Source organism: Phalacrocorax carbo, chromosome 9 (assembly GCF_963921805.1).
Source record: "Phalacrocorax carbo chromosome 9, bPhaCar2.1, whole genome shotgun sequence".
NCBI classification, from domain to species: Eukaryota; Metazoa; Chordata; class Aves; order Suliformes; family Phalacrocoracidae; genus Phalacrocorax; species Phalacrocorax carbo.
In genome coordinates, this window is record NC_087521.1 from 24,479,406 (window position 1) to 24,506,683 (window position 27,278).

At 39.5% G+C, this 27,278-nt stretch overlaps 1 protein-coding gene across 2 annotated transcripts in view; it reads right to left on the reverse strand.

Moving 5' to 3' along the window:
• Positions 1 to 27,278, reverse strand: part of SETD3 (SET domain containing 3, actin N3(tau)-histidine methyltransferase) — a 63,080-nt gene that overhangs the window by 11,268 nt on the left and 24,534 nt on the right. For both annotated transcript variants that reach the window (XM_064460735.1, XM_064460736.1), the window contains 7 exons: positions 26,457 to 26,566; positions 24,733 to 24,825; positions 21,377 to 21,525; positions 20,226 to 20,298; positions 19,455 to 19,711; positions 2,374 to 2,432; positions 531 to 645 (listed from right to left, as the gene is read on the reverse strand). In XM_064460735.1, coding sequence (XP_064316805.1) covers positions 531 to 645; positions 2,374 to 2,432; positions 19,455 to 19,711; positions 20,226 to 20,298; positions 21,377 to 21,525; positions 24,733 to 24,825; positions 26,457 to 26,559 — 849 coding nt within the window. In that variant the 5' untranslated portion in view covers positions 26,560 to 26,566. The remainder of the gene's footprint in view (positions 1 to 530; positions 646 to 2,373; positions 2,433 to 19,454; positions 19,712 to 20,225; positions 20,299 to 21,376; positions 21,526 to 24,732; positions 24,826 to 26,456; positions 26,567 to 27,278) is intronic.

Here is a 27,278-nt window from a genome sequence, read left to right on the forward strand (position 1 = left end):
GTCTCAATAACAAGGCTCTTTGGGCATGGTTAGGAGAGCAGGCAGTATTTCTTAGCTGCAAATTTCTAACCACTTTCCCTAGTGGTAGCTGCAAGAGGCAACTTCCATCATTCTCTGCTTTCCTATTCTCAGAACAAATGAGTCCAGTATTGTGAATCTTTTTCAGCCCGCCAGAAACAAAAGTCTGTGTCAGAAGAAAATTCAAACTTGGCTGGAAAAAAAGGTATCATGTAAATGAAAACTTTTAAAGGCATATGATAGGTACATGGAACATAACTGTATGCAAGTATGCAAACACTTATAAAGTTTTCTCTAGGTGAAGAGAGTTCTCCCTGAAAAGCTATCACAAGACATTCAAGAAATGGAAAAAAAATCTTTCTTTCAGATATTAGTCTTTTAGGGTCACTTGGGAAGACAGAATACCTGCGTTGAGAGGCATAATGAAAAGAGTAATTAAACTGTTCTACAGCAGTTGAAAGGCTTAATACTTAAGCCCTAAAGCCTTTCAGCAACACTGAAGAAATCCTTACCAGTCCATTAGTATGATTGCACATGTCCCATAAAGGTATTAGAGCCAACGTAACTCTGGAACCGTCTTCTGTGGGAATCTGGTTCTGCCGTGTCATAACGGAGGAAACCGCCCATCTACAAAAATTAAAAACACTAGATGGTCAATGTTCAAAACACCAATACACGACTGGCTGTAGTCCAAACTGAAGCAATCATTTAGGCTGGGTATTTCCAAACTTGGTTTTCTTAAAGATCACACTGCCTACAGTAACAGTAGAAGGCAATGACACTTGCAGGAGAAGCAGCAGCTTCTAGGTTTCCAAGACATGCATATAGACCAATTCCCAAATCGGGATTGTAATCCCACCCCTCTTCTGCACTCTGTGCAACAGAGCCTTCATACCTTCCATCACCTCAACCAGGACCCACCCCCATGCCACCTTCTGCTTCCCCAACCCTTCGCTGCACTCATACCTCCTGCCACACATCCCAAACCTGGGGTCAGCTATTCCTGCAGGCTTCAGAGTAGTTCACAGCTACTGCCTGGCAGACTCATCAGAGCCTCGCTCCCTAGAAAGCTCATGTACCCCATGAACTGGAAACCGGTGTCATCACTTGACACATGCATGACATTTTGGAAAGCGCTTCTCTTCAGTTTGCGAGCTTTTGGCTTAGATCAGTATTCCTAGGTTTTCTGCTTAACAGACTAAAGGGGCGAAAAAAGCCCCAATCCCCCAAACAGATATCTCAGTAAAAAGAATGAAGAAAGTATAACATAGCTGAGCACACAGACAGCATTCAAAACTCTTCTAAATCAGGTTAAGCAAAGGAAATGCCAGCTACCTAATTCAAACTTAAGACTCTTCAGAAAAGCTTAAAGTTTCAGTATTTTCCAAAATTTTATTTTCATTTTATTGCAGATAAAAATAAATATTAAATGCCAGAGGGCAAAGAATAATTTAATACACAGAATTAGATTTTCAGAAGGGCTAGAAATTGCTTAGAAAGATGTTGTAAAATTGAAATCTACTTAATTTCTAAAAATGCAAGTTAAAATTGTGGATAATTCTGATATACAAACACTGTTTGAAACATAATAGCAATATGTTTCTTTTTAATTGTACTTCATCTGCAAAACTTTAGACCACTTCACATGTAAGTCAGTGCGTTCCTCTGTGACCCTGCCACTGAAGGAGACATGCTTTGGAAATCCCACTTTCATAGACTCACCCAGAAGTACAACTAGGCTTAAAAAAAAAAAAATCTCCTGTGAGACCTCATGAATGCCTTTTATTCATGCTATTTTAATCACTTAAAAGAATTAAAGCTCTTGTTATCTTAATTATTCTTATTTTTATCTTAATTATGTCACCCCCCATAGCACCTCCAAGTGACACTCCTGCTTGACGTGTGCAGCTTCAGTTCTCCAGCTCTCCTGTTCAACAGCCACCGTAAGTATTAGTTTTTACTACTCTGTGCTGGTGAAGCCTTTTATAAGAGAAGAAATAAATAAAAAAAAAAATCCCCAAACCTCCTGCAACATCAACTGAATTATTTTCTTAAGAAACAATGAATTACCGTACTAATCTCAGACTATGTGTGCCAGTTGGCTAAATTAACCGCTCATAATGACTGTTCCTTTGTAACAATGAAAATCTGCATATTTATTTTACTCTCGTCTTCATTAAGAAAGTGTATTAGTATTAAATCCTACATTTAACTTTTAAATAACAATAGGGCGTTCCCACCAATGAAGCATTTCCAGGGTCCCACAGTTCACTATATTAAAAACAAAAACAAAAAACAAACAAGCAAAAAAAAACCCCAAACAAAGCAAAAACAAAAGAAAAGAGACAGACCAACCTGTAGTCGTCATAAGTGAAAGAATCCTTTAAGGGCAGTTTGCTGGCATTAGGATGGGTCTGGGAAATGCAAGTTTCAGAAAAAGGTGAGAAGAGAAAGAAAAGAGAAATCAGAAATCAGTCAGCAGAATTTCATTATTTAGCTGCCTAACAGATCCTAACAAGAGCCAAATGAAGCAGGAGGCGTCCAGCCGCGCTACAGAGGGATCATCATGCTATTATGCTCTCATACATCACTGTCAACTTAATTTGTTGTGCCCAGCAGCCGCCATAAATCTGTTTCTTCATATTTCAAGACTGGAACCCACAGACATAGTACAAAAATAAAAAATTTAAGGTGGACTGAGTATGTGAAGGTAAAACAAAACCCTGCCTGTGGCGCAGAGTAGGGGAAAGAAATCAGACAATAAGCACATATTAGGTTTCACCAACTTCCACGTTTTTTCCTTCTCTCTGGGTTATCAGTAAGGTATGTCACAAACACAGGCAAAAATTATACATCCAATATTTTCAGTTCTTCCTCAATGCCTGTAAAGGTTTTATTCAATACAAGATGCACTATACCTCTGAAATAAGACAGATTAAAATAGTTTTGGTGACAAACATCAACTAGATAGTACCTACATTATGCCATCTACATATACTCCCATCTAAAAGTGGTGCGGTGTCATTTGAGAACACTTACTGCAGTTGTTATTAACAAGCACAATACCCACATTTAAAAAAGGCTTTAAGAAGCTATAATACCTGTTACTTTTCTGATCAATTAACTTATTAAAAGCTTGAAAAATACAGGTAATTTTAAGCCCACGCTCGCACACTTTCTTTAGAACTTTGTCCCAATTCACAAATGGAAAGCCATAATAGCATAAATTTTAATCTTCAGGTTCAATTAGGTCTCAGAGACGAATTGAAGTAAATGATCAAACGGTTATTTCAGAAGACACAAATGATTTTTTTGCACAGCTCTATCTTTGCGACACTCTTAATGCGCGAAGCTCCATGTAGCATGCAGTTTTTTACCCTTGACGCATTAGCATCACAAGTGCACGGTAATTTATCATTTCTCACTGTAATGTACTTGCTGGCACTGTGAGCAGGACAGTAGGGGATGAGGCAAAAGTGGCTCAAACCGTAAATCAATTAAAAAACAAAAGCCTGTGCTCAGTGCGCAATTTTAGGCAAATTATATATTACAAAAGACTGCCAATTGGGCGTTAGGTCCCAGGTGTCTGTTCTCCCTCAGCCCCGCCAGTTAACCCTTTGGATGGGCTTTCTCTGAAGCAGGACACAAGTTAACCATCCCAGCGACTGCTGCCCCTCCCCGCATTCCCCCCCCCCCCCCTTTTTTCTTTTTTTTCCCTCCCTCTTTAAGCACCCTGCGCGTCCCTGGGATTTTCACCCCCATCGATGATACGGTCATGGCAGAACACACTCCCTCGACTTTAATTGTAGCAACGCGTTTTACAGGGCTCTTTCTTCTCACAGAAATCTTCAGTACAAAACCAGAAGCAACACCCAAACCAGTAAATTTCAGGAGGCGTCTTCACTGCAGTAAACCAGCTGGGACTCGATTCCAGAAATGAATGTGGAAACTTAGCCTTCAACTGGAAATAACAATTCTTAAGAACAAACACCATCCTGCATTATTCCTTTATGGCAATTTAATTTCAACTTTTATTGCTGGTGTTGTTAATCTGGTGTAACGAACTAACGTGGAAGGCCGACGGCGGGACACGTGAGCCTACCCGCTTCGCTTCAAGGACAGCGCAATGCTTTTTGCCTGTTCCACGGCTCGTGGTCGCGAGAAGCCGGAATCTCGCCGCGCAGCTCAAGTTCCCCACAGCCGAACGCGTTTCACACGCGCGGCGAGGCCCGGACCCCCTCGCCGCCCCTCCCCCGCCCGCGCCCGCGCCCCGCGCGCGGCCGCGGCCGGCGGTGCCGCACTGCCCCCTGCCGGCCGGCCAGCGCCCCGCCCCGCCCGCCCGCGGCTTGCGCCAGCGGCCCCGCCTCCCGCCCCCCGGGCACGGAGCCGGGCCCCGGCCGCCGCGGGCGCGGCGTGCCGGCCGCGCAGCGCGCGGGGGAGCGGCGCCTCGCCTCCGGCGGCGGGAGGCCGACGGCGGGCACGCATCTGGGCACAGCCCGCCCGCCCTCGCGGCCCCGCGCGCCGCTCCCCCCTCCCTCTTCCCAAACGAGAGCCTGCCACGGAACGGACGGTTCTGCCAACGGCAACGGCCGCTCGGGGCGTAACGCGCGGCCCGTAAAGAGGCGCGGCGCAGGCTGCAAAGGGCTGAGCGGCGTTAAAAGTGGGTTTTACAGCCCCGACCCAACGCGCGCGGCGCGGGCGCACGCGCGGCCCAGGGAGCAAGGTACACCCGCGCTGCCATCGCCCTCTCCGTGGCAGGGTGCCGTGGGGTTAGGCACCCCTTGCCGTTAGCCGGCCCTCTGGAACGAGCCACGCGGCCACGCGACCGGCGGGCGAAGGCGGTGGGTGCCGCCGAGGCTCGGCACGCCGCCGCGCCTGGCAGCCGGCGGGACTCGGGGACTGCCCCCTCCGGACGGCGTCCAGACCCCCTTCACATAAAGGCACGAGTAAATTACAACAACGGACAAAATATATGGTCTTAAAAGACACGAGGCGGAATAAAATCCCAGTGTCCAGAATTACCGTATTTATAACATTCCATGGTACGATATTCTGGTAGCTATTTTACAGTTAAGATACGTCAGCATGTTTGATTATGTTAGATTTCTGACTTGGGCCATTTTACCCTATACTTTACAAGAATCTGAAGACACACAAAAAAGAACAATATTCTGATTAAAAAATTGATTTATTATGCAGCTTCTCTTTATAGTCTCTTGGCAAAAATGAAATCTCCCTAACAAACACTTAATAAAACCTGTCAATATATCTAGAAAGAAAAATGACACAAATGCATTAAGTATTAAATACCCTTGAAAAAAGTCACATATTCCATGAATTTTTGATGTACTATCTTGACATTAATGTAAAACCTTGATATTTATAATTGACAGATATTTAATAAAGTATAGAAGATGACTGCTGCATAGCATGCAAATTGCTCAGGCTGATCAAAAAAGATACAGACATATTTAAACTAAACAAACACTTAATACGTAAAAAAAAAAAAGAGATCTAGCTTTTATAGGTTCAAGCAGCTAGGTCTCTGCAGATTAGCTTTGAAATGTGACATTATCCACTACAGGAACCCTAATTTTAACTTACCAAGTCTGCATGAAGTAGTTTCAGAAAGTTAGGAGGGGAAGCTTTAAATAAAAAATGGGAACATGAAAATGTGAATATATTCATTTTGATGCACGTCCTGACATTCTACTGAAAGAGTTATTATAAAGAACAAATACCATCTATTTAGTTACCCTTTCTGTGAAAATATTGTCAGAGCTGGCAATCAGGGTGATGACCACCGCAAAAACAAATAGTGGCATGCTGAATTTCATTTTCCTCCTGATGCTGCTATTCCTAAAAAAAAAAACCAACATTCTTCCCCTCAGCGTTCCAAGCCTTCTTTGAGACATTTGGAGGATATCTCAAAATAACCAGAAATATTAAGAAGTGACAGTGATTGCTGCCAGATTGTCTGCAGCCACTGCGGAAAGAGACAGACTGTTATTCTAGTCACCTAAAACACTATCAGACTAGAAGCCAGTTACCCAGTATGGCAACCAGAGAAAAGGGGAGGGGCGGGAAGACACTTTCAGACATCTTTCTCTTTCTGGAAGCAGTAATATCCAGTGGTTCCTGCCCCACGTTCAATGTCTCACAAGGAAGCACAACTCCTGACACCCGCAGAGGGACCTTTGCGCTAATAATTTCGCTATCAGTCTTACAAACTAGATGCTAGAGAACTACCCTGCTTCTGAGAAGGCTTGTTTTTATTTGGACAGCATGAAGGCTTCAATGTAGAATGGGTAGGTGCTTTTCCAGCTGAGAAGCCATCATCATAACCTTCACTTCTGCTATCCAGCCTACGAGGGCATTAACCTCCTGTAGAAGAGCGGCCAGACTGTTCGAGGCAGTAACCCCTTACCCCATTCAATCACAAAATGCCAAAGCTCATTTATCAGAGCTCCTAATCTTGACAAGGAATTTCCATTAAAATTAGTTTAATATTTGCTGGCTTACCAAGTGATGCAAAGTGTAAGACGTATTACTGTAACTTGCAATATAATGTCTGAGTAAAAGTTAAAATTAGAGTACAAAAGTTTACATAGTGTTAAATATGTGTTCATATCCATGCTACTAGATGTCTTGATAAGAACTGATGTATTTTGGTGTGAAGTCATATTGGCCAGCATATTCCTTTGTATCATTAGCCTTTGTATACTCCAAGTAAGAAAAGATGCTGGATGTGATCAGAGTTAGTGGGTTTTTTCTGAAGAGACATCACCTCTCAGCTGAGATAAGCTGACCAGAGTGATCTAATTCTCTGCTGTAATACATAACTAAAAAAAATAATAATTTAAAAATCCTTGGTTTTGTTGGTTTCCTCAGTTCGTAGACACAGAAATGGCTGGATTTCTGTGAAGAATATTTCAAGTATGAAGAATATTTCAAGTACTCACAAGTCCAAGGCAAAGTTGTGGGCAATCACTGCATCAATTTTACTAAATCAGATTTCAATATTCTCAGAAACCTCTTGTGTACCGTTGAAGTAGAGACAACTCCATTTCTATCTCAGGAAAGCATCATAGCAAGTGTTGAAATTATAGTGAGGCCATCACTCCACCCTGCTCTCAGTCCCCAAAACACTAAGGGTACTTGAAACAGTTAAAGCCAAAACCAGTTTAAGCTTCCACCTTGTTAACTTTCATTCCTTTGAACATAAAGCCCAAGGGTTTGTTCCTTTTGACCAAACAATTTTTTTCCTCCCCTTCTTTGCAGATTCTCCCCTCTTTCTAAGGTACTCATTAACATGGGGAGATTTCGTTACGAGCCTTGTTGGATGCTACTTGATGGTTTCAGGCCAATGTGTAGGTGTACAAAACCACAAACACACACCACACACACAATTTCAGGGCCAGAAGCAGGAAGATCTGTCAGCATTTGCTGGTTGCTGTCCCTTTCCCAGCTCTGGAAATCCTTTGAAGCAGCAGCCTTGAAGAGAAACTCCTCTCTGTGGAGCTGCTGAGGCTTTAACTGCCCTAAAGCTAAGTAAAATAAAGAATTCAGAATGGGGGATCTTAGTGATCTACAGGGAAACAAGAATTCGCTTTTTCCATTGGACACATGCTGCCTAACCTAACGAGGGAAAGCTAGTTCACTGTACTGGACAGGAGACAAAGCCAAAGATTATAAGTTGTTATTACAAAGTAAAATAACTACAGAGGCATGCTCTGGAATTTTCAAACAGCCCAATTCATGAAGCACTAGGAACCACATCCACAAACCTGTGCTGTTATATGACTTTTCTAATGGAAGAAACAGCATCCTACTTTGCAAAACCTAATAGAACAAATCTTAAAATTAAAAAGGTACCACAGGATTGAAACTTATTAAATCTAAATAACGTTCTTGCTTATTCTTTATGTCAGCAATTTTTATTTACTTTCGCCAATATACACAAGAAAGCACTGTTCCAGACTATTAGGGGATTCATGCAGCGGAAGCAGAGTGGAATGACTCCTTCTGGTGCAATGGAATTCAACTACACAGTCCCTTTTTCTGTACCTTCTACCTGCAAAAATTGTTCTTAGTTAATGAGACAGCAGTGGCGTAACAGACAACTCAAACCAAGACATCAACTACGAACCGGAGGGTCTGAAGGACTGAAAACCACTTCACATGCAAAATGGACATTAGCATTTGGCTGGTGGAGTACACACAAATAATTTTGAACTGACTGCAAACCGAGTACCTGCCTACAGTCCTGTGGTATCTCCTTTATTAAATAGAGGCAAGACAGTGACGGGCTTTTTAACATTCACTGTTTGAATCCTCCGTTTATAGAATACTCCTTAACACAGAGAATTCTAAAATACTAATCTTTCCCAGCAAAGAAGGTGCTCAGATATGACATTTAAATTTGTGACCAAGTTGTCTCTATACCTTTCCCTGTCCTTTCACAAAATCAGTTAGAGCTGAATGCAGCCCCACAAAGGGCTGACAGGATGAAGTGGGAGAGCAAGCTGGGCTAAGACCAGACATGTTTTGCAATGAGACAGCCTCCCCAGTCCTTCCCATCCCCGTTCATGTAACAAAGACACACTAGGTTCATTATCTCCTGTAGTAAAATCTCACAAAATAGGAGTTAAGTGTTCATGTTGAGTGTTAGATTGATAGGTTCAGTCCATAGTACTTCATTCACACAGGTACAGTAAGATAGCTACGGTAAAGAGTTTCCTTGCAAAGGTCTGTGCTTGCATACGAGGACCTATTATTTACTCTTTAGGCTCCTCCTGAGGTACAAGATTTACCTTGCTCTTTTTGTTTAGTGCAACGTGTGTGCGCTATGTTCATGCACACATCCATCATGCAACTCTACTATTAATTCAGTGAATCACAAGACACAAATAAAATGCTGTGATGAAAAGCCTGATCTGAACTGCTTTAATAGGACAGGGACAATATTTCCTATTCACAACCCCTCCACATCAAAAGAGTTTCCTAACAAGCATTAATATTATGCAGCATGGCCAAAGTTTTGTTACTTGTGAATCAACTACTCAAGTTTACAGATAAATCATACCAGGAGCCACTCTGAGGTGCAAGCTTGGATCATGATCATCCTACAACCAAGGTACTGCGCTACACAACTGGCGTGGCACGCGGGGCGCGGTAAGTCCTGGATCCAGATGTACGGGGACTATGGTGCACACACATCCAAAACTAAAAACTTATCACTTCAACTCGCATTCAAACCATAGCACAAGAAAATAAACTTTGGTTTACTTAGCATCATATCAATCTCCTACTGTGTAGAGTATTAGCATTGGGTCTGACTGAAGAGGATAATCCACTTTGTAATTTAGTTAAATTACTAATTTTAACAAAGATAAGTCCCCTGTATAATTTTGCAGTGCTTAAAGAATACTTCCTTTGAGTATTCCATTCTAAGAAACATCAGCTTGTTATCATATTTTAAATTTATGGAACATTTGTAACTGCTGTTATATCAGGAAAAATATTAAATCTGCGCAATAAGTACAAACTTTATATGAGAAAGTATACTTGTAAGTGCGTGATGATCTGATGTCTGCTGAGGCACTCACTTCCACAAAAGACAGAGACAACATCTCTGGGGATAAACTCAACTGCCCCAGAAAGTGCAACTCAGTTAAAAAATAAAAATAAAAGCAACTAACAGGAAAGCAAACAAAACACCCTCTCCACTCTATTGGCTGTAAAAACATCCTTATCTGCATTCTCAACTAGGAGAGCGGATGAGAACCCTGTCTTCCCAAAAAATGCTTTAAAAGCCCACAGTACTAACAAGAGAACGTATTATTCCTCCCAGACGTGGTTTAAACTGTGCAGAAACAAATTTTGTTTAGCACTGGCATATATGCTTTGAAGTACATATCTCTTTCTCTAGAGGAAAGAGGGCGTTTAGGCTAGTACAACAGCATCCAAACCATTCAAAATATAAAATAAAACCTACTATTAGGAGATCTTAACAATGAATGTCCAAAGAAAGATAATATCTATATCTAAAATTAAAGGTATGTTTTATCCTGTCTGCCCTCCTCCAACTTTAAAATATCCTGACTAAGAAACAGCAGAGACCAAGTGGGATATGCCTATATTTTGATCTAGGCCAGCACAGTCCAACTTCTGCCCATCGGCTGAATCTGGACCACAGCATGCCTCCATATGGCCTGCCACCTTTTCCTTGGAGGAGATAGGGAGCAGCTGTTTGAGGAGCAAATGCTGCCCAAGCAGCCAAACTCCTCCCCCTGTGTCCAGCTGGCTCAAAGCCCAGAGCTGTCACCGTGTTCTTGTGGAAGGCAAGGAAGGAACCAGGGAAGGAGGCAGCAGACCTCCTACCCCTGCAAGGACTTGAGCTCTTCATTTGTTTGAGACGGACAGGTGCAACCCAGCCAAGCCTGTACCTGCTTTTTTGATGGAGAGGCACAGCCACAGGAATGGCCCAACAAAGCCCTGGGATCTGCCATTATTGTCATCATAGCCAGGAGTGGGATATACCAGAAGTGACACAAAAATCAGGAATTTGGCCCCTGTTTGCAAAGCCTAAACCACCTTCCGGTAGATACGCTAAGTGGTACAGTACAAGCATACAGTCAATCTTCAGTTCGCTGCCAGCAAAATGGATTAATACAATAGTTTGGCCCTCCCAGAGAGGAAAAACACAGAAAGGCATGAATATATTCCATTATTAACTGCCTATTGATTTAGTATCGATCAAGCAGAACAACTCAGGTGTTAAAATTCAGACAAAGCAAATTAAATAGCAACACTGTTCTACCATTGTAACTGCCCACTTAAAATAGAATTTTATATCTATCCTTAAGGTGACATGTATAGTAGACAAGTAAACAAAAGGGAAATATTTTATAGGGTTTACAACTGCCATCTTTCTTCCACCTAGCTTTTACAGTGTCACTGGCATCGCTTCTGAAAAAAAGCTATTAGACTGGCATGCCAATGAGTATAAATCAAGTAGGGTGGAAAACTGAAAACCCCAGGGACCTACCTGGTACATGATCAAAACTATTCTGCTGCCAAATATATTTGCTTTTGACTGCATATTGGTTGAACCCTTTAGAAGCATTAGAATATCTCTAATGTATCAACTTAAAAATAACAAACGACTTCCAAAGGTTTAAATAGTTTAGAGTTTTTTAAAAGGTAGTATACTTGTCTGCATTCAACTCTGACATTATTTAGCACATGAAAGTTAAGTGGTGGTATCTTAGAGCCAAGTACCGAGAAACACCAGATGTTCTACTTCAAGCTGACCTGGAAAATTGTATGCTTATTGGAACAGGATAGATTAGAAACAGTACAGAAAAATAACATAAGACCATTAAGTTTTATTGAAAGTACCATCACAACTTCAAAAAATGCTGTCAAAATTAAGCTAGAGATGTGAAATCTCACCTAATATACCTAATATTGAAGAGTCAAATGTCATACCAGATTTTAAAGATGCTAAGTATTATTTTGAGATCTAGAACTTAATGTGTTCAAATGTCTTAACTAAAATGATATTCCAGTGCCCAACAGCCAATAACTGGATTTTAGAATTTCGTTCATGCTAAATCAATTACTCAAATTTTATATGAATAATATATCAAATTTAGTATCTGATCAAAAGGGATTACAGGCTCCAGGAAATTAAGTTCTCTGTCCCCACAGTACACACAAACAGATCAAAATGTCTTTGGATAGATTACTGCAAGGATTGTATTCACAGTGGGACTACAACAACAGGTTCACAAGTATTGTCCAGTTATCAATACACATTGGTCAGAAAACTGGTATGAGAGTGTTCCTGTGGAAGACTGGATACGAACCAGACTACAGATACTAGCTAGAAGTATTAATGACTTCTTCTACCAAATAGATTCCATTAAAAATAAAAAAGCGTGATTCATGGGGCAGCTTCTGCCTTCTTGAGTAACACTAGCTTGACAGAAGGCAAAGAAAGCATTTGCAAGTAGTTTCTCATTAACTTAGCACAGAAACATAAAACTAAGTCAAAGAAAATTAAATTAACTTGCTAAAATGTTAAACATGTGACTTTGCTTTCTCCATTCAGTTTAACTGAATATTATTACCAATCTCTCATGTAGTGGGGAGCCCAGTACTTGCACACAGTACTCTGGGTGTGGCCTCACCAGTGAGTAGAGAGGAAGGATCACCTCCCTCAACCTGCTGACAACACTCCTAAAGCAACCTAGGATGCCATTAGCCCTTTATGCTGCAATGGCACATTGCTGGCTCATGTTCAGCTTGGCCCCCAACATATTCATGGGATTATTCCACCCCAGGTGCAGGAATTTGCACTTCTTGTTGAACTTCAACTCTCAGCCCATTTCTCCAGCCTGTCAAGGTCCCACTGGATGGCACCTTCCCAGAGACTTAAGTGAGGCCAACAGGCTTGTAGTTTCCTGGGTCCTCCTTCCTGAGGATAGAGTGGTATTTGCTTTCTTCCAGTCCTCAGGCACCTCTCCCAATCATCATGATTGCTCAAAGATCACTGAGAGTCACAGAGTCATAGTTTGGGTTGGAAGGGACCTTTAAAGGTCATCTAGTCTAAGCCTCCCGCAGTGCGTAGGGACATCTTCAACTACATCAGGTTGCTCAGAGCCCCGTCCAACCTGACCTTGAATGTTTCCAGGGATGGGGCGTCTACCACCTCTCTGGGCAACCTGTGCCAGTGTTTCACTACCCTCACTGTAAGAAATTTCTTCCTTATATCTAGTCTAAATCTACCTGCCTTTGGTTTAAAACCATTGCCCCTTGTCCTAAAGTAACAGGCCCTGCTAAAAAGTCTGTCCCCATCTTTCTTATAAGCCCCCTTTAAGTACTGAAAGGGCACAATAAGGTCTCCCTGATGCCTTCTTTTCTCCAGGCTGAACAACCCCAACACACTCAGCCCATATTCATAGGAAAGGCATTCCATACCTCTGATCATTTTTGTGTCCCTCCTCTGGACCTGCTCCAACAGGTCCATGTCTGTCCTGTGCTGAGGATCCCAGAGCTGGACGCAGCACTCCAGGTAGGGTCTCACCAGAGCAGAGCAGAGGGGCAGAATCACCTCCCTCAATCTGCTGGCCACGCTGCTTTTGATGCAGCCCAGGATATGATTGGCCTTCTGGGCTGTGAGGGCACATTGCCAGCTTATGTCCAGCTTTTCATCCATCAATACCCCAAGTCCTTCTCCTCAGGGCTGCTCTCAATCCTTTCATCCCGCAGCCTGTACTGATACCGGGGGTCGCCCTGACCCAGGTGCAGGACCTTGCACTTAGCCTTGTTGAACCTCATGAGGTTCACATGGGCCCACTTCTTGAGCTTGTCCAGGTCCCTCTGGATGGCATCGCAATCCCACAGACATCTTGAGTCACCTCACTGTAACATCAGCCAGCTCCCTCAGTACTTGTGGGTGTGTCCCATCAGGGCCCATGGACTTTGGCATTTCTGGCTTGCTTAAGTATTCCCTGACCTGATCCTCTTCCAAGGGTACATCTTCCTTGCTCCAGCCTTTCCTCCGGATGTCTGGGTCCTGGGATTCCTAAAGGATGGTGTTGCTGATAAAGACTGATGCAAATAAGGCATTCAGTACCTCAGCTTTTATCATGTTCTGTGTCACCAGGCCCTCTGCCCCATTCAGCAGCAGGCCTGTATCTTCCTTAGTCGGCTTCTTGTCACCTTTGTACTTACAGAAGCCCTTTTGGGTGCCTTTGCATCCCTTGCCAGGTTCAGTTTCTGTGGGCTTTGGCTCTCCTAACCTCATCCCTGGATGACTGGACAATATCTCTCTATTTCTCCCAGGTTACCTGTCCCTGCTTCCACCCTCTGTATGCTTCATTTTTGCATTTGAGTTTTGCCAGGAGCTCCTTGTTCATCCATGCAGGCCTCCTGGTATTTTTGCCTGACTTCCTGCTCATTGGGATGGACTGCACTTGAGCTTGGAGGAGGTGATCCTTCAATATTAACCATGTTTTCTTTCCTGGGTCCCTCCTCCCTCCAGAGCCTTATCCCATGGGACTCTTCCAAGCAGACCTGTGAAGATGCCAATACTGCTCCCCTGAAGTCCAGCACTGTGACCTTGCTTTTTGCTCTGCTCCCTCCTCTCAGGATTCTGAACTCTACCATCTCATGGTCACTGCAGCTGAGACTGTCTTTGACCTTCACATCCCCAATAAACCCTTCCTTGTTAGTAAGTATGAGGTCCATGAATGCGAGTACCACCTCTCATTTTCTCCTCTGTTGCTTGGGTCAGGAAGTTGTCATCGATGCTCTTCATGAACCTCCTCGATTGCTTATACCCTGCTATGTTGTCCCTTTAATAGATATCAGGGTGGTTGAAGTCCCCCATGAGGACCAGGGCCTGCAGGCGTGAGCTGTCTGTAGAAGGCCTCATCCACTCCTTCCTCCTGATCAAGCATCCTATAGCAGATGCCCACTACAGTGTCACCCATATTGGCATATTGGTTTTGGGGGTTTTTTGTTTGTTTGTTTGGGTTTTTTTTTAAGACAGCTAGCTTGCTGATGCCCTTCAGAAAAATCTGAAGTCTCCCAGTTGTCCAGAGACTACAGGCTGAAAACACTGCCTAAATAAATGCCACACTGCCACCCTGGACAGTCCTGCAAAACTGATCCTTTTTCCAGCACGTGAGAGGCAGCTACATACAGATATTACTTACACATAGAGTGCCACTGAATGCTTACAGCTGGCTACCATCGCAAAAGCTATGGCTAGCTGATAGGCTCTGCTAGTTTCAGACTTACCACTTCAAAAATTTTAAAAGTTAATTAAAATTATTATAAAATTGTGTTTTAGTAAGGCAGGTAATAACAGCCTTTACTACACCTGAGGAAAAGATATAACACTTCTTCAGACCCATAGTGTCCAAAATGCAAATAGATTTGGGGAACTTCCACCTTCTCCAAAAGCACTCCTTGTCTTGACGTCTTGTTTTGATTTACAAGAACATCCCTGTAGTAGACTACAAACAGGCATGCAGATGCACCTGAAAGTCAAACGCAAAGACCACTGCATATTCTTTTAAAAAGGGTTCAAACTTGGTTGTATTTTCTTTAGGAATATATTCTCACTGTGAATGTCTGTAAACTATATGGCTCCCTCTTGTGCCTATTACACCACATTTCAGTGTACAAAAAAAAATTTTAACACTAAGCCATAAATATCTGGGCTCTGTTCACCCTTCAGTGGGCATGCAGTGACCATAAATGTTAATGGAAGTCACACGCATACCTTCGAGGGGAAGAGAAAACCCTGTGGTTTACAACATTTCTCTATGGAACAAACTACAAAAACATCTTGCAAACTACAAGTCTGCTGCAATGAAAGTACTCTTCTGACCATTCGCTGTGTTTTGAGAGCAATGCAGAGGCCAAACACTCCTTTAAAGTACATCTGTAAGAACTGTTAACTATTTTTTAGTTATCAAATTACATGTTTAGAAAGGTGTCAGTATGGTTTATAGAGCCTGGCTAACATGCTATGGGGTTTATTTTTGTCTACTAAACATCCCACCTGTTTCTACTTATCAAACGAGACTACAGTTTAGCTTGCAACAGCTGTGAAATTCATAAATCTGCCCATTCTTCATGTGTATCCAGACTACGCACTTGGAGAAAGAGTAAGAACTGCAGAGTTCTGAGAAAGCCACCCTTATGGAGAAGCTAGGGAAATAAAACAGACCAGCACTTGTCAAACAATGTTTAGAATTGCACACCTATCAGAAGCCAAATTATTTTAATAATAGTATAGCAACCCCATTTGAAAAAGAAAGAGAATGAAGCTTTTGAAGAAATTATTTATTAACCTGTTTATTCTCCTGGCCATTAGAGACATTGTGCAGACAAAAAATGCTGTAAAGGAATTAAAATATTTTGCCTGCACAAAATGTTCCCCTTTCCAGTGTCTTCAAATATCAGAAAACCGCACCATTTATTTCAAAATGCTGCTAGTTTTATTTTCTACAGTGGAATAGCTATCAAGAAAGTAAATATAGTTATAAGATTTTTATATTACAAAAAGTGTGTTTGTAAATTTTAAAAAATATTAGTCTGCATACCTGAAGCAATATCAAAATCCTGCTCACACAGGACAGCTTGCATTAAAACGTTTATGCTAGAGCAGCAGCAGTACTGAATGAAATGATGGTATAAAAAAATCTAACATTCACTTTCATAAAGCTTGCAGAGTACACTGCCTTTATTAGGAAAGTGGTTTTGCTTTGCTTTTTTCATTTGTATGACAAATTCTTTCTCCCCACCTCTTTTTCCCTTTCCCATATGCTCATGAATTACCCTTAGCACTAGTATTTTGTGGGTCAGCTTTGTTCATAAAAGGATATGAGTGCATGCAAGATGATACTAACATTCATTTCAGCTTTTCTGAATAATGAAAAATGGTTCTTTGTTTTAGGGAAAAAGATACTTTTTCCTATGAATTTTTTTCCTCCACCATTTCATAAATTACAAGCTCTTATTTTTGAGAGCAGAAACAGAAATCAAAAAGTTTTAAAAAGTTTTCCATGAGTTTCCATCAAAAGGGTCAATAGGTACCTAGTACATTCACTTGGCACTCCTGGAGCCAGCTGAAATTATTTATTTTCCTAATGTGACATTTACTGAGTACTAGCAAAGAAACATTCAGCTGAAACTGTGGTTATGTGGCAGTGCGGAAGCATGGTACCAAACAACCAGAACACACCTAAAATTTACCTAATACTTATCACCACTCATTCTCCAAAGAACATGTAAATAAAGCAAATGATTCCTCCCTGATCTACCTTCATGCTCATGTTCAACATGAAACAGCTGTATTATACAAGAACATAATGCAAGCAATAAGAGCACCTGTCAGGAGAATTAAAAAAAAAAAATCTTGTCTAGATTTCTGACCAAAGTGACCAGAACCTACATTTTAACAGTTCATACAAAGGCAGTAGTACAGTACTAAACGCTTTCTTGGGTATATTAATATAAAGCTCAAAGAGAAGACAGCCATTTGTTTAAACATTATTTTCACAAAGGTTTCCCATTGCTGCAGATCAAACCAAACTGAATCAGTCTCAACAATATCAGACTAAGACTTCCTCCATAAGCTGCCACATCAGCTTCCATAGAATTGCAAATGCAAAACAGAAAATACAACAGCGCAGAGTATTAAATGCTTGTTACCATGTACAGCACATCATCCCTGGGGTTCTAAAGACAGTCTGCCCCTAAAGTCATCTCACGTACATTATTTCCTTTGCTCAAACTGTAACTTTTCTTACTCTTTAACAGTCAACAGCATGGACTTTGATGTTGAATAGCAATTATTTTAGTGAGACATTACTCTGACCACATTAGCTTAAATGCTATATAAATGATCTTTGATTAGCTTTAGGAGACAATAAGAGAAATAGAGTGTATTTGCCATCCTTAAGCAGATTATGTGCCACACAAAACTTTCATAAACAAAAAATGTTTTATCAAACATTTAAGTTGCTTTTCACATATTAGATATCTCATGCCTCAACTGATGTTACACAACTTCATTTTATTATATACGTTCTTCAGTTGTGCTTGCATCACTTTGGTAACTGTCTACATGTATTCATCAATCACTGAGAAGTGGTTCTGAAATACTGGACACATGGCAGTCAAAATCCAGGGTTTCATTCCAGATTAATTATCTGTAAAACTGTATTTCAGGGTGGTTTGTTGTGTTTTTTGTTTTTTTTTTTAATATTTATTTTAATGTTGTGACCACACAACCTTTGACATTATACTACTAGTGCAGGATTAGTCAATGAAAATGATGGAACTAGTCACAGTGATAGTTTAGCTACCTAAGAACTGCAAGAGCATAAATAGCAATTGGAAGAACTGGATAATGTTACACAATATTCTGCTAATAACTCTTTAAAAACAGTAGAACTATTCAGGGGTAAAAAGACATTCCAAAGAAAAATTTAGGAGTTCTGTTTGCTCAGGCAGTAGATTTTAAGGGGAAAAAAGTGAAAAGCTGGAAGGTCAAGTGTGGCCTGGCAGTCTCGAATAGCACATGGCAGGAAAAGAGAGTTGGCTAAACTATCATTTCCTGAATTGTGACACCTGGAAGGAAGAATTTTGTTCCTTTCTGATACCAAAGCCATCATTCCTACCATACTTCTTGCCTCAAAATGAAGTGCATCTTATTTGGTTTTCACCCACTATTTTCAATCACTTTAGTTTTCAAAATATATCCCTCTGCTCCTTACTCTTCGTAAATCGACGCTGTGTTTGAAACATACGAGTTCTTCAAACACCAAACAGCTATGCAAAATAATTTAAAATTCTGTTGACTTAAAAGGGTTAATAGAAAAGCTTTGGAACTCTGAAAGCACTTCTATTCTTTAACACTATGTGTCTTCTGATCTCTCCTATGGCCAAAAAACTTGTCTCTATATCACACAACTGTGGAAATTCAGTACATAGACTCCTATGCTTTTTACACAGATGGTGCCACAAAAAGCTCTGCATGTTTGGACACTGAGCACTACCTTGACAACAACATATCACCATTTATGTACAACATCAATTATGTCTAGGCATCAGTCAGATTAACAGTTCTATCTCAGAAACTCAGTTTAAATCATTACTTCAGAACATGATGAGAAGTTCACCCATCTCAAGCCTCCCCATACTCAAATTGTTACCAGATGGGTTTGTCTTTGTATTTGAAAGCAATCAAAATTATTATGGTAAATAGAATAGAAAGCAACAGTTAATCCATGGTCATCAGAAATACAGCATATGCAATTGTTTTATTCTATGCCAATTAACAATTATAATTTTGCTTTCTTTACTGCAAACCATACATTTTTCAAAGAGTCAGAGTGACATAGGTTGTAGATCCCTGCAGGTCACCTAGCCCAACTTCCACAGGCAAACTTCTGGAGTCTGGCTACCAGTAGCAAGCTGAAAGCACTAACTGGATCACCCCTTATCTCCTTTTCCCCAGAATAAACAAATCCAGCTCCCTCAGTCTCTCCTTGTACAGATAAAGGGCTGAAGCAGATTACATCCTCTGATCTCATTCCAGTTTGTCAACATGTCTCTCATGCTGGTGGCCCCAAAACTGCACAGTATTCCAGATGAAGCCTCAGCCAGTGCCAAACAAAGGGCAGTAATCATGCCTCTCAACCAACTAAATACATTCTTATATATTCATAAGCCTACTGAACTGCAAAATTTTAACAGCAGTTCAAAAAAACCAGCAGGATATTGCTTTAATGATTCAAATCTTTAAGAGCAATACACTGGCTCTATTGTTTACCAACACTGTTTTCACACCTTCCTCAAAAATAATGAGAGCAACATATACTATGTACTACATTTAAGAAGCTTACCTGAATAACTTTGTAGAAATAGGCATACTGTCGAGCTGTATTTTTATATTGGCTAAAAACATCATGTATGGCCTGAGTTGACTGAAGATACTGCACTTCATCTTCTTCAAAATAGAGAGGAGTGTCATATTCACTCGGGAGCGTCTGGATGTAGGGCAGCCAGAAAGAGTTGGGGTTGGCTCGCTCGCAAAGAAGATGAAATGCCAATGTTATATTGCCCATGGCTTGAAGAATTCGATCTTGAGAATACAGGGATCCTGAATTAACCCAGAAACATCAAAATTAATTGTCCATAGCAAATATAATCATAGGTTTACTTTAAATGAAGTGATGAGATAACATGTAAGAATTTTCAACAACAAAACCAACAAACGCTTTTCAGATTTTTAAAATATTTAGCTGCCCACATTGTATTATGCGGCAAGTTATTTGACACAGTAAATGCCTCACGTATGATTACATGATGGAACGCATGAAAAAACTAGAACAATACTCAGTACCTCAGAACACTATCTCCACGGGTTATACAGGCTAAATTATACGTGTTTAAAGTAACACACGCACTTCCGGAAGATATCTAGTGCACTCAGCCAGAAACACAGAGGAAAATTAAATTATTTCCACTGACACTTCAAGCTTCTAGGTATTCCAAACCTGACAGTCAGCATTATAAGCAAGTCCTGTAATGAAGGAGATCAGCTAAAAAAAGAAAGCCTCCTATTGAATCATCCCATACATATCAACTGCTTAAGAACTTCCTTAAGCTCTTACCTAATACTGAGTTTTTAGCTGACTCAACTGTCATCAAAAGTTTTCTAGGAACCCACAGAAACAACTCTTCAGCCTACAGAAAGGAAAACAATGCACAGAGGGTCAGTTAGCATTTATATGATATGCCACGTGTCTCAAATATGTATCCTTTTTAAACTACATGTTATTTCCATTTAAAAAAAAAAATCAGAATTATTCTGAATCAACATTCTTCCTTCTCTTCCACTGCAAATTAAACAAACAGGCTATGTTTCACATTGTGGTAACCAAATGTTCCAATCTGCATTACACGAAGCTTAAAACAGAGATACTTAGTTTACAAAATAAAGTGCTTCAGTTTGGAACTGCTAACATGTAGACTGCCCACACAACCTCACAGCTACCAGATACATTGTATTGCTATTAATTACACGATCAAATATTTTCTCCCAGTAGCGGGTTTTTCACATTGCCCATTCTTATTTTAGAAGAACTGTTCAGGATTTTTAGCAACCAGTAGTGCTAGCCTTATTAACTGCGTGCTCCTAAAGCCCTAAAATGAACATAATATGCTAGTTTTCTAATATTCTTTCTACAACAGCTGATTGTTCTTCATAGCTGTTTCCCATATGTAAAATGGGAATGGTAAGAGGCAGTCTTAAATGCTTACCTTTTAACAGTTCGCTAACTGCATGTGCCTATATTCCTAACAAAAGATGATGTTTATAATTATCAGGTAAATTTGTATTTTGGTTTTTTTTTCCCTTTCATTTTCACTGGAAATTAAGTATTGCAAATACCTCTTTCTGAGGCAAAAAGACCAATGCTTTAAAAGAAGGGACATGAAAGAAGAGGAGAAAAGACTAAGTAGCTAGAAAACATGGAAAAGAGGGATACATCAATGGGGTAGAGTACTCTGGTGAATAGGTAAAGAGTATAGGCAACAAAGGAAAAAAAGACTGATTCAAAATTCACAGTACTATGCAATAGTCATAAAAAAATAATACTCAATTTTGTCAATTATTTCTTGAGTACACAGAGTTGAGAGCGTTTCAGAACAGGAGTTTCATAAGCAGTCAAAAGGGGAAGGGGAAGGTGGTGAGTGTTTCAGAGCTCTGCAGCTACATTCCAAACACAGTTTTCTAATCTACGTCAAATGTTCACATGCTCACCTTTATCTCTCTTGTTGCTTTCAAACCAAACCCCTCCTCTTCAAAGTTAGCTATTTCAAAACCCTCTGTGGATGCTCCATTTTCAGTTGCCCACTTTATCAATTCAGGGAAATAGTCATCTCTTTTTCCGTCAAAGACAACAGACAAACCTATATACACAATTTATTTAAAAACGAATGCAGAAATGAGAGAATCTAAAAAGATAAAGAAGTTTAATATAAAAAGCACATGTAAAAAGCTATTTGCTATCCCACAGCAGTTCTACTTTGAAGTAGCTGAGTCAGAACTGTTAAGCATTACTCAGTAGTATACAAATGTCATACTCAATTTTCGTCAACTTAAATATTCTGCCAAATTGGCTTACCAGTAATCTTAAAAACACAACCACCTGAACTGAGCTATGATGAAATATGAAGCTCCCCTCCTCTTTCCCTTTTAAATAAGATGAGCAAAAATATTTCCCAGCTTAATACTGATGATAAATGCAATCACCACAACATGTTAATACAGACGCAAGGAGGAATTTGAGAGGCAATCTGCAATTTCATTAAGTCAGCACTGGACAAGATGATAAGCAGATCTCAAGCTCCTTCTCTCATATACATGGCAGTTAGATCTGTATGCTACAGGAAAAAGCTACTAGAATGATGAAGGACTGATCATCCTCCTGATGTCACAGAGCTCATCCAAATTTTTACACTAGGCTTCTTCAACAGGCACGTGGGTCCACCAGCAAAATTGCAACTCTCACGCATTTCCTCTGCTTTCCCCTTAACCTTCATCTGATTTGAACCTATGCATTATGGTTCCCAGCTATACTCTGCCAGCTTTTTCTGTACCTCTTTGTCTCTGTCTCCTCTTCAACCCTAACTCTAGTGTCAGATCACCCTGAAAGCATCCAAACGCCCCTGAAATGCTTAGGCCATTTTATGAGTAACAAAATGTCATTAGCAAGTTGCTTACATCCAAGGATATTTCGGTTAAGCACAGGTGATGCACACATCTTTAGATTAAAAGGATTTTAAGAAAGTAGCATTAGTGTATTTGAATTCTTCTCCCCCCTCCAAATCATGCATTTCAAGCCCCAGAACCAATCAAGTCTGCAGTTAACATAAAAGTTAAGTATCATCTAAAATTATAGTCTTTGATGATGCAGTATGAAAACTTGATATAGTATCTTTTGAATACAATGAGAATGTGGTGCACAGTGTTTTGGCTCTTCTTTTTTTTAAAGCTGGTATTTCTCCTTTATTGTAAGCTATTTTCTGTGGAATATATTTAGAGCTAAGGCTTCACAAATCTCATAAGACTAGCTGCATAGCTTCTACAGAACTTGAGAGATGTTTATACTGTCCAGGACTTTGCTCTTTTGATTTCCAACATTAATTACTGTATAAGGTTACTGAAAGCTTTTAACATCTGTACCTGGAACCATTCTGTAAGCATCTCTGAAATTCCACCTCTAGTCCTCATATATTATGTGGTCCAATACTTCCCACATTTTTCCAAATTAAAGAGAAGAGCGGCTCCTTTAAATTACAAGCACTATTGGGGAACAATTTATTTCTATACTGAACAAAATACAGCTATACTGATGAAACTCTATATTGAAAAATGAACTTTATTTAAAATTTTGCTAATGAATCAAACAAGGAAAAATTTTAGAAAGTAGAAATACTCAGTTTTCAATAATCAAGATCATTTTAGTTCACATTCTGCAACCCAGTGTTCTTATTCAAGAAAAGCACAAAGTATGACACTTCAGGCAATATATATTAATTTGTACAACTTAGAGTTCCCAAAAGCAATTTATACTTCCTTTGTTAATTGTTTAAAGCTTTTATTAAGCTAGAAAACTGTGTAGTATAAATTACTAAATTCCATTAAAAAACAGTTTTGAAAGATACCATACTATTCATGCTCAGTATGGATGTAAAAATGTTATATTAAAAGCCATTTGTATGTCAACAGTACTGCGGTTAGTAGGTTTTGCATCTTTCAAGGAAAAAATAAGTCCTATTAACATAATATTGTTACACTAATTCTACCACTTCTGCCGGCAGCCATCTTCCCCATGAACATTTCAAACTTTCTGGCACAGGAGATATAGAAAACAGCCCAACCCCAATGCTAACTCTGTTCTTGTTAACCTGAATTTACCGTAACACATGTATTACATCATAAAAACCAGAACATGTATCATACGTTTATAGAAGTCACAGGACAGTTCACCCCTACAGAGCTACAGGATGCAGTCACTCAAACAGTATCATTTATTCTTCTATATGCCCTCTGCCAATAACTGATGTTCAGAGGTTTAAAAGTTGTTCCATGAAGTAAGATTCTTATGCATTAGTCAAAATTATTAAAACCAGGTGTGAAAAGGACATTTCGAGCCTCTAAGAACAGCCTTCTGCTTCTTCAACCAAATACAAGAACTACTCAAGCTTCATTTTAAATGTAGTCTGGCTTTTTTGCCATCACCGTATAAATATCAGAGACAAAATAATTGTTATTGTTATTTCTCTGCCATTAAAATACAACAGTCATAAAAAAGGGTTTCTTTTTTCTGAAATTACATGAAAAGCATTTTTAGACCATACCTCCAAATAAAAACAAAGCTAATATGAAAATATCAACAACAGTGAGTTGTTGCAGAACATACCAGAAGAAAACTGTCCTGTACTAAAAAATAAGCATATCTTACACTTAGAAAATAGGAAATAAAACTCCATATTAACTGTGGTACCATAAGCATTTCTTTATTTTAATTACGTGCTTGGTTTATAGCAGTTAGAGTTATTAGCTGATGTATTTATTTTGTGCATTTAAGTATTTTTGTCATAATTTAATGTCATGATGTTGAATTGCTGAAACTGTTTCCACGTCTAATTAAGTGTTCAGGTTAAAATAAGACAGTTATAAAATTAAATTCAAAATGTGCAGATTTATACAGGCACGGGGCAGACTATGCAATCAGTAATCAAAAAGGCCTAATACTATTCTCAAAGGTTTTTTTCTTCTAGTCCTTCAAGACTGTAATCTCATCATAACCTCAAGATCTTTTTTCTACTTATTGAACAGAATTATCACAGGATCAGCTGTCTGTGATATTCATTCAGAATTTTAAGTATTGAAATGGTTAATGCCAGTGGTCATGCCCACCAGAACACTTCAGAAACACAAGTGTAAAAAGCAACTGCATGTCAGAGAATTAAGACTTTTATCCTAAAATAATAGGATTGCATAATATTTATATAAAACAACAACAGAAATATTCCTTTTAGCTGTCAACAGACAATTCTTTAGGCAAATCAATACTATGAGCCACCCTTATCTTAGTCTTTCACATTTACCTTTTTGCTTTTTGCGAATTTTCTCAACAAGTGAACGAATCTGTACATATTCTTCCCATTCTTTACCAGGGCCTGGGGTAGGACTGCTGCATTCTGGGAATAAAAACATCACATGAAAGTGTTTTCTTTAAAAAAGTGTCTGTGTGTATATATATACACTTTTTTTTTTTTTGACATCAGAGAAAAGGTCACAGTTTCACAGCAACTTCAACTGAACGTTAGTACTACTTGTCCTTCAAACATAGCAATATGGTAAACACTATAATCTCCACTGTTATAATTATCCCATTCTTTGAAATGTAATGAATAGATACTTTTAAAATTTTCACACTATAACTTGCCTCAAGTTTTTTTTTTTTAAATATTCTTTCAGATTTAAGAAATATCAAATATTTAAAAAGCTAGGAAGAAAAAAAGGAAATAACCAGACCCTTAAGTAGTCTCCCAGATAAACAAACAAAGTCTCAGTTTTTAATAATCCAGACAACATGCTCTGTTTACATTAGCCTGCTTGCCATCATTCTTGCTGTAATGAAAGCAGATGACAATAGCACAGAGCTTACCTTAAGTAATTAAGAAATTTGTTGGTACATACACTTGACCTGCCAAGTCAATGCTGTTTTCATAGATGCATGTGTGCTGGAAGGACAAGCAAAGGAACTCCTAGCCAAGCTTTAGCTTCAGATAGTACCCACAGTGTCTCTGACAATATTCTCAATGCCAGTGTGTCGATTTCTTGTTCTAAGCCACATAAACCCAAGTGGACAGCTGAAGATTACTTTGCTCAACTGATTTGAAAAATCTTCGTGTTGAATAAAATATGGAAGCTTGACAAAAAGAACAGCTGATACTTATCTTCGCTTAGAAAATTAGATCTACGTTTTATTTTTGGTAGCAAAGCAGAGGCCAATTGTAGCATAAGCATCAAACTGCTCTGCCAACTCCTCGTCTCCTTTTTGTAAGCAATGCAAAGAAAAATTCTAATTTTTCTAAAGCAACATTTAGATGTGTCCAGGATATGAAAATTTGGACTTGTGTTTCAACAAGAAGTGTAGCTCAGCACAGTTACTAATGACAGTAGAAAGAGTGAACAATATTTTCGCATCATTGTATCAACTTATGCTCTGTTTTTCATATTTAGAAATAATGGATGAGTCCCAAGTTCCTGCACAAGTGAAACAACCTTTGGTCTATACACAAGAACTAAGAACTAAGCACTACAAAAGGTTTCCAACCAACAACAACAAATCTATTTAAGTAGCAAAAATAACAGTGCAGTTGAGCTGATTTGTGTTGCTGCTTTCCACAGATAATTTCTCTACTCTGATATCGGTTCAAAGTACTGGTCAACTGATAAATAGAAACAGTGCAGTTCTTGAGGTCTGCATGAAAAACATCTCTGACAAAGCTTCAATGTCAAGTTACCTAGAGCAGGTTTCTTTCAATCTCATCTCCACCAGTATTTATGCTTGTGTTGAAATGTAAAGCCAAAAGCTGCCAGAAATATGGTATGTCCAATACCACATTTAAATAAGCCAACAATGGTATATACTAACAGAGACAGATACTATAAAATGCATACTATACTATCTTCAGCAGGCTGAAATAGCAAGCTTGGCTGCTTACAGGAAACAAATAGAATTCACTGGCTTCAACAAGAGAACATTTCTGAGTGGTCTGCACACCATCCCTCTTTCCCAGAGAGGCATGAAATTGAAACTTACTTTGCAATAACTCACTAATTAGATTCAGCATTTCCTTTGGAGATACTGTCGCTGTGGCTCCTGTACCTGACTTCTGAGTTTTCACTCGGCTCTTCTTCCCCATCTTCCAACTAAAACAGAATAAGAAGCACACTGTCACCAATTACTAAGAAACAAAAAACAATAATGATGAATGGACAAGATCTTCTCTTACTAGTCACTTAAAAAAAAAAAAAAAGAGGATGAGAAGTTGTTTCTGACATATATATATGTTCAAGTATTACTTGCACAGCCTGAATGTAAGACAGCCATACAGTGCAACTGGAAGCAATATTTCATGTAGTTGCACATTAATTACCTCAGGGTAATCAGAAACTAGAAATTGAAGAAAAAAGATGCACTTGCGAATTCATTAGCTGTGAGCAAATATTATGGATACCAAAGTATCCATGCCATACAAAACCAGGTTATTTTACCTCACCAGGTGCACTGCGGACATCAGCTGAATTAGTATTTGTGACTGCACTAATGTAGTAATTCAAAATGAACAGAAAATTAGTATTCCATTTCAAAATAAAAATATCACATGTATACCTTTACAGCAGCTTCTTGTGGTTCAAGACAACTAGTTAAGAAAAATTTATTTTCAGTTACCACAATAAATGGAACATCATCCTAGGCTAGTTTTCCAAAATTCAGAGCCCCTTGTTCTCACGAAGGACTTAAACCAGATGACACCTACTGGAAGGGCAGCATAGCAGGGCATGAAACATCCAGGTAATTTCTTGCATGCACTAGGAGCAATTTTTGATGCTGGTGCTGAACAGGCTCCTATGGAAGGAG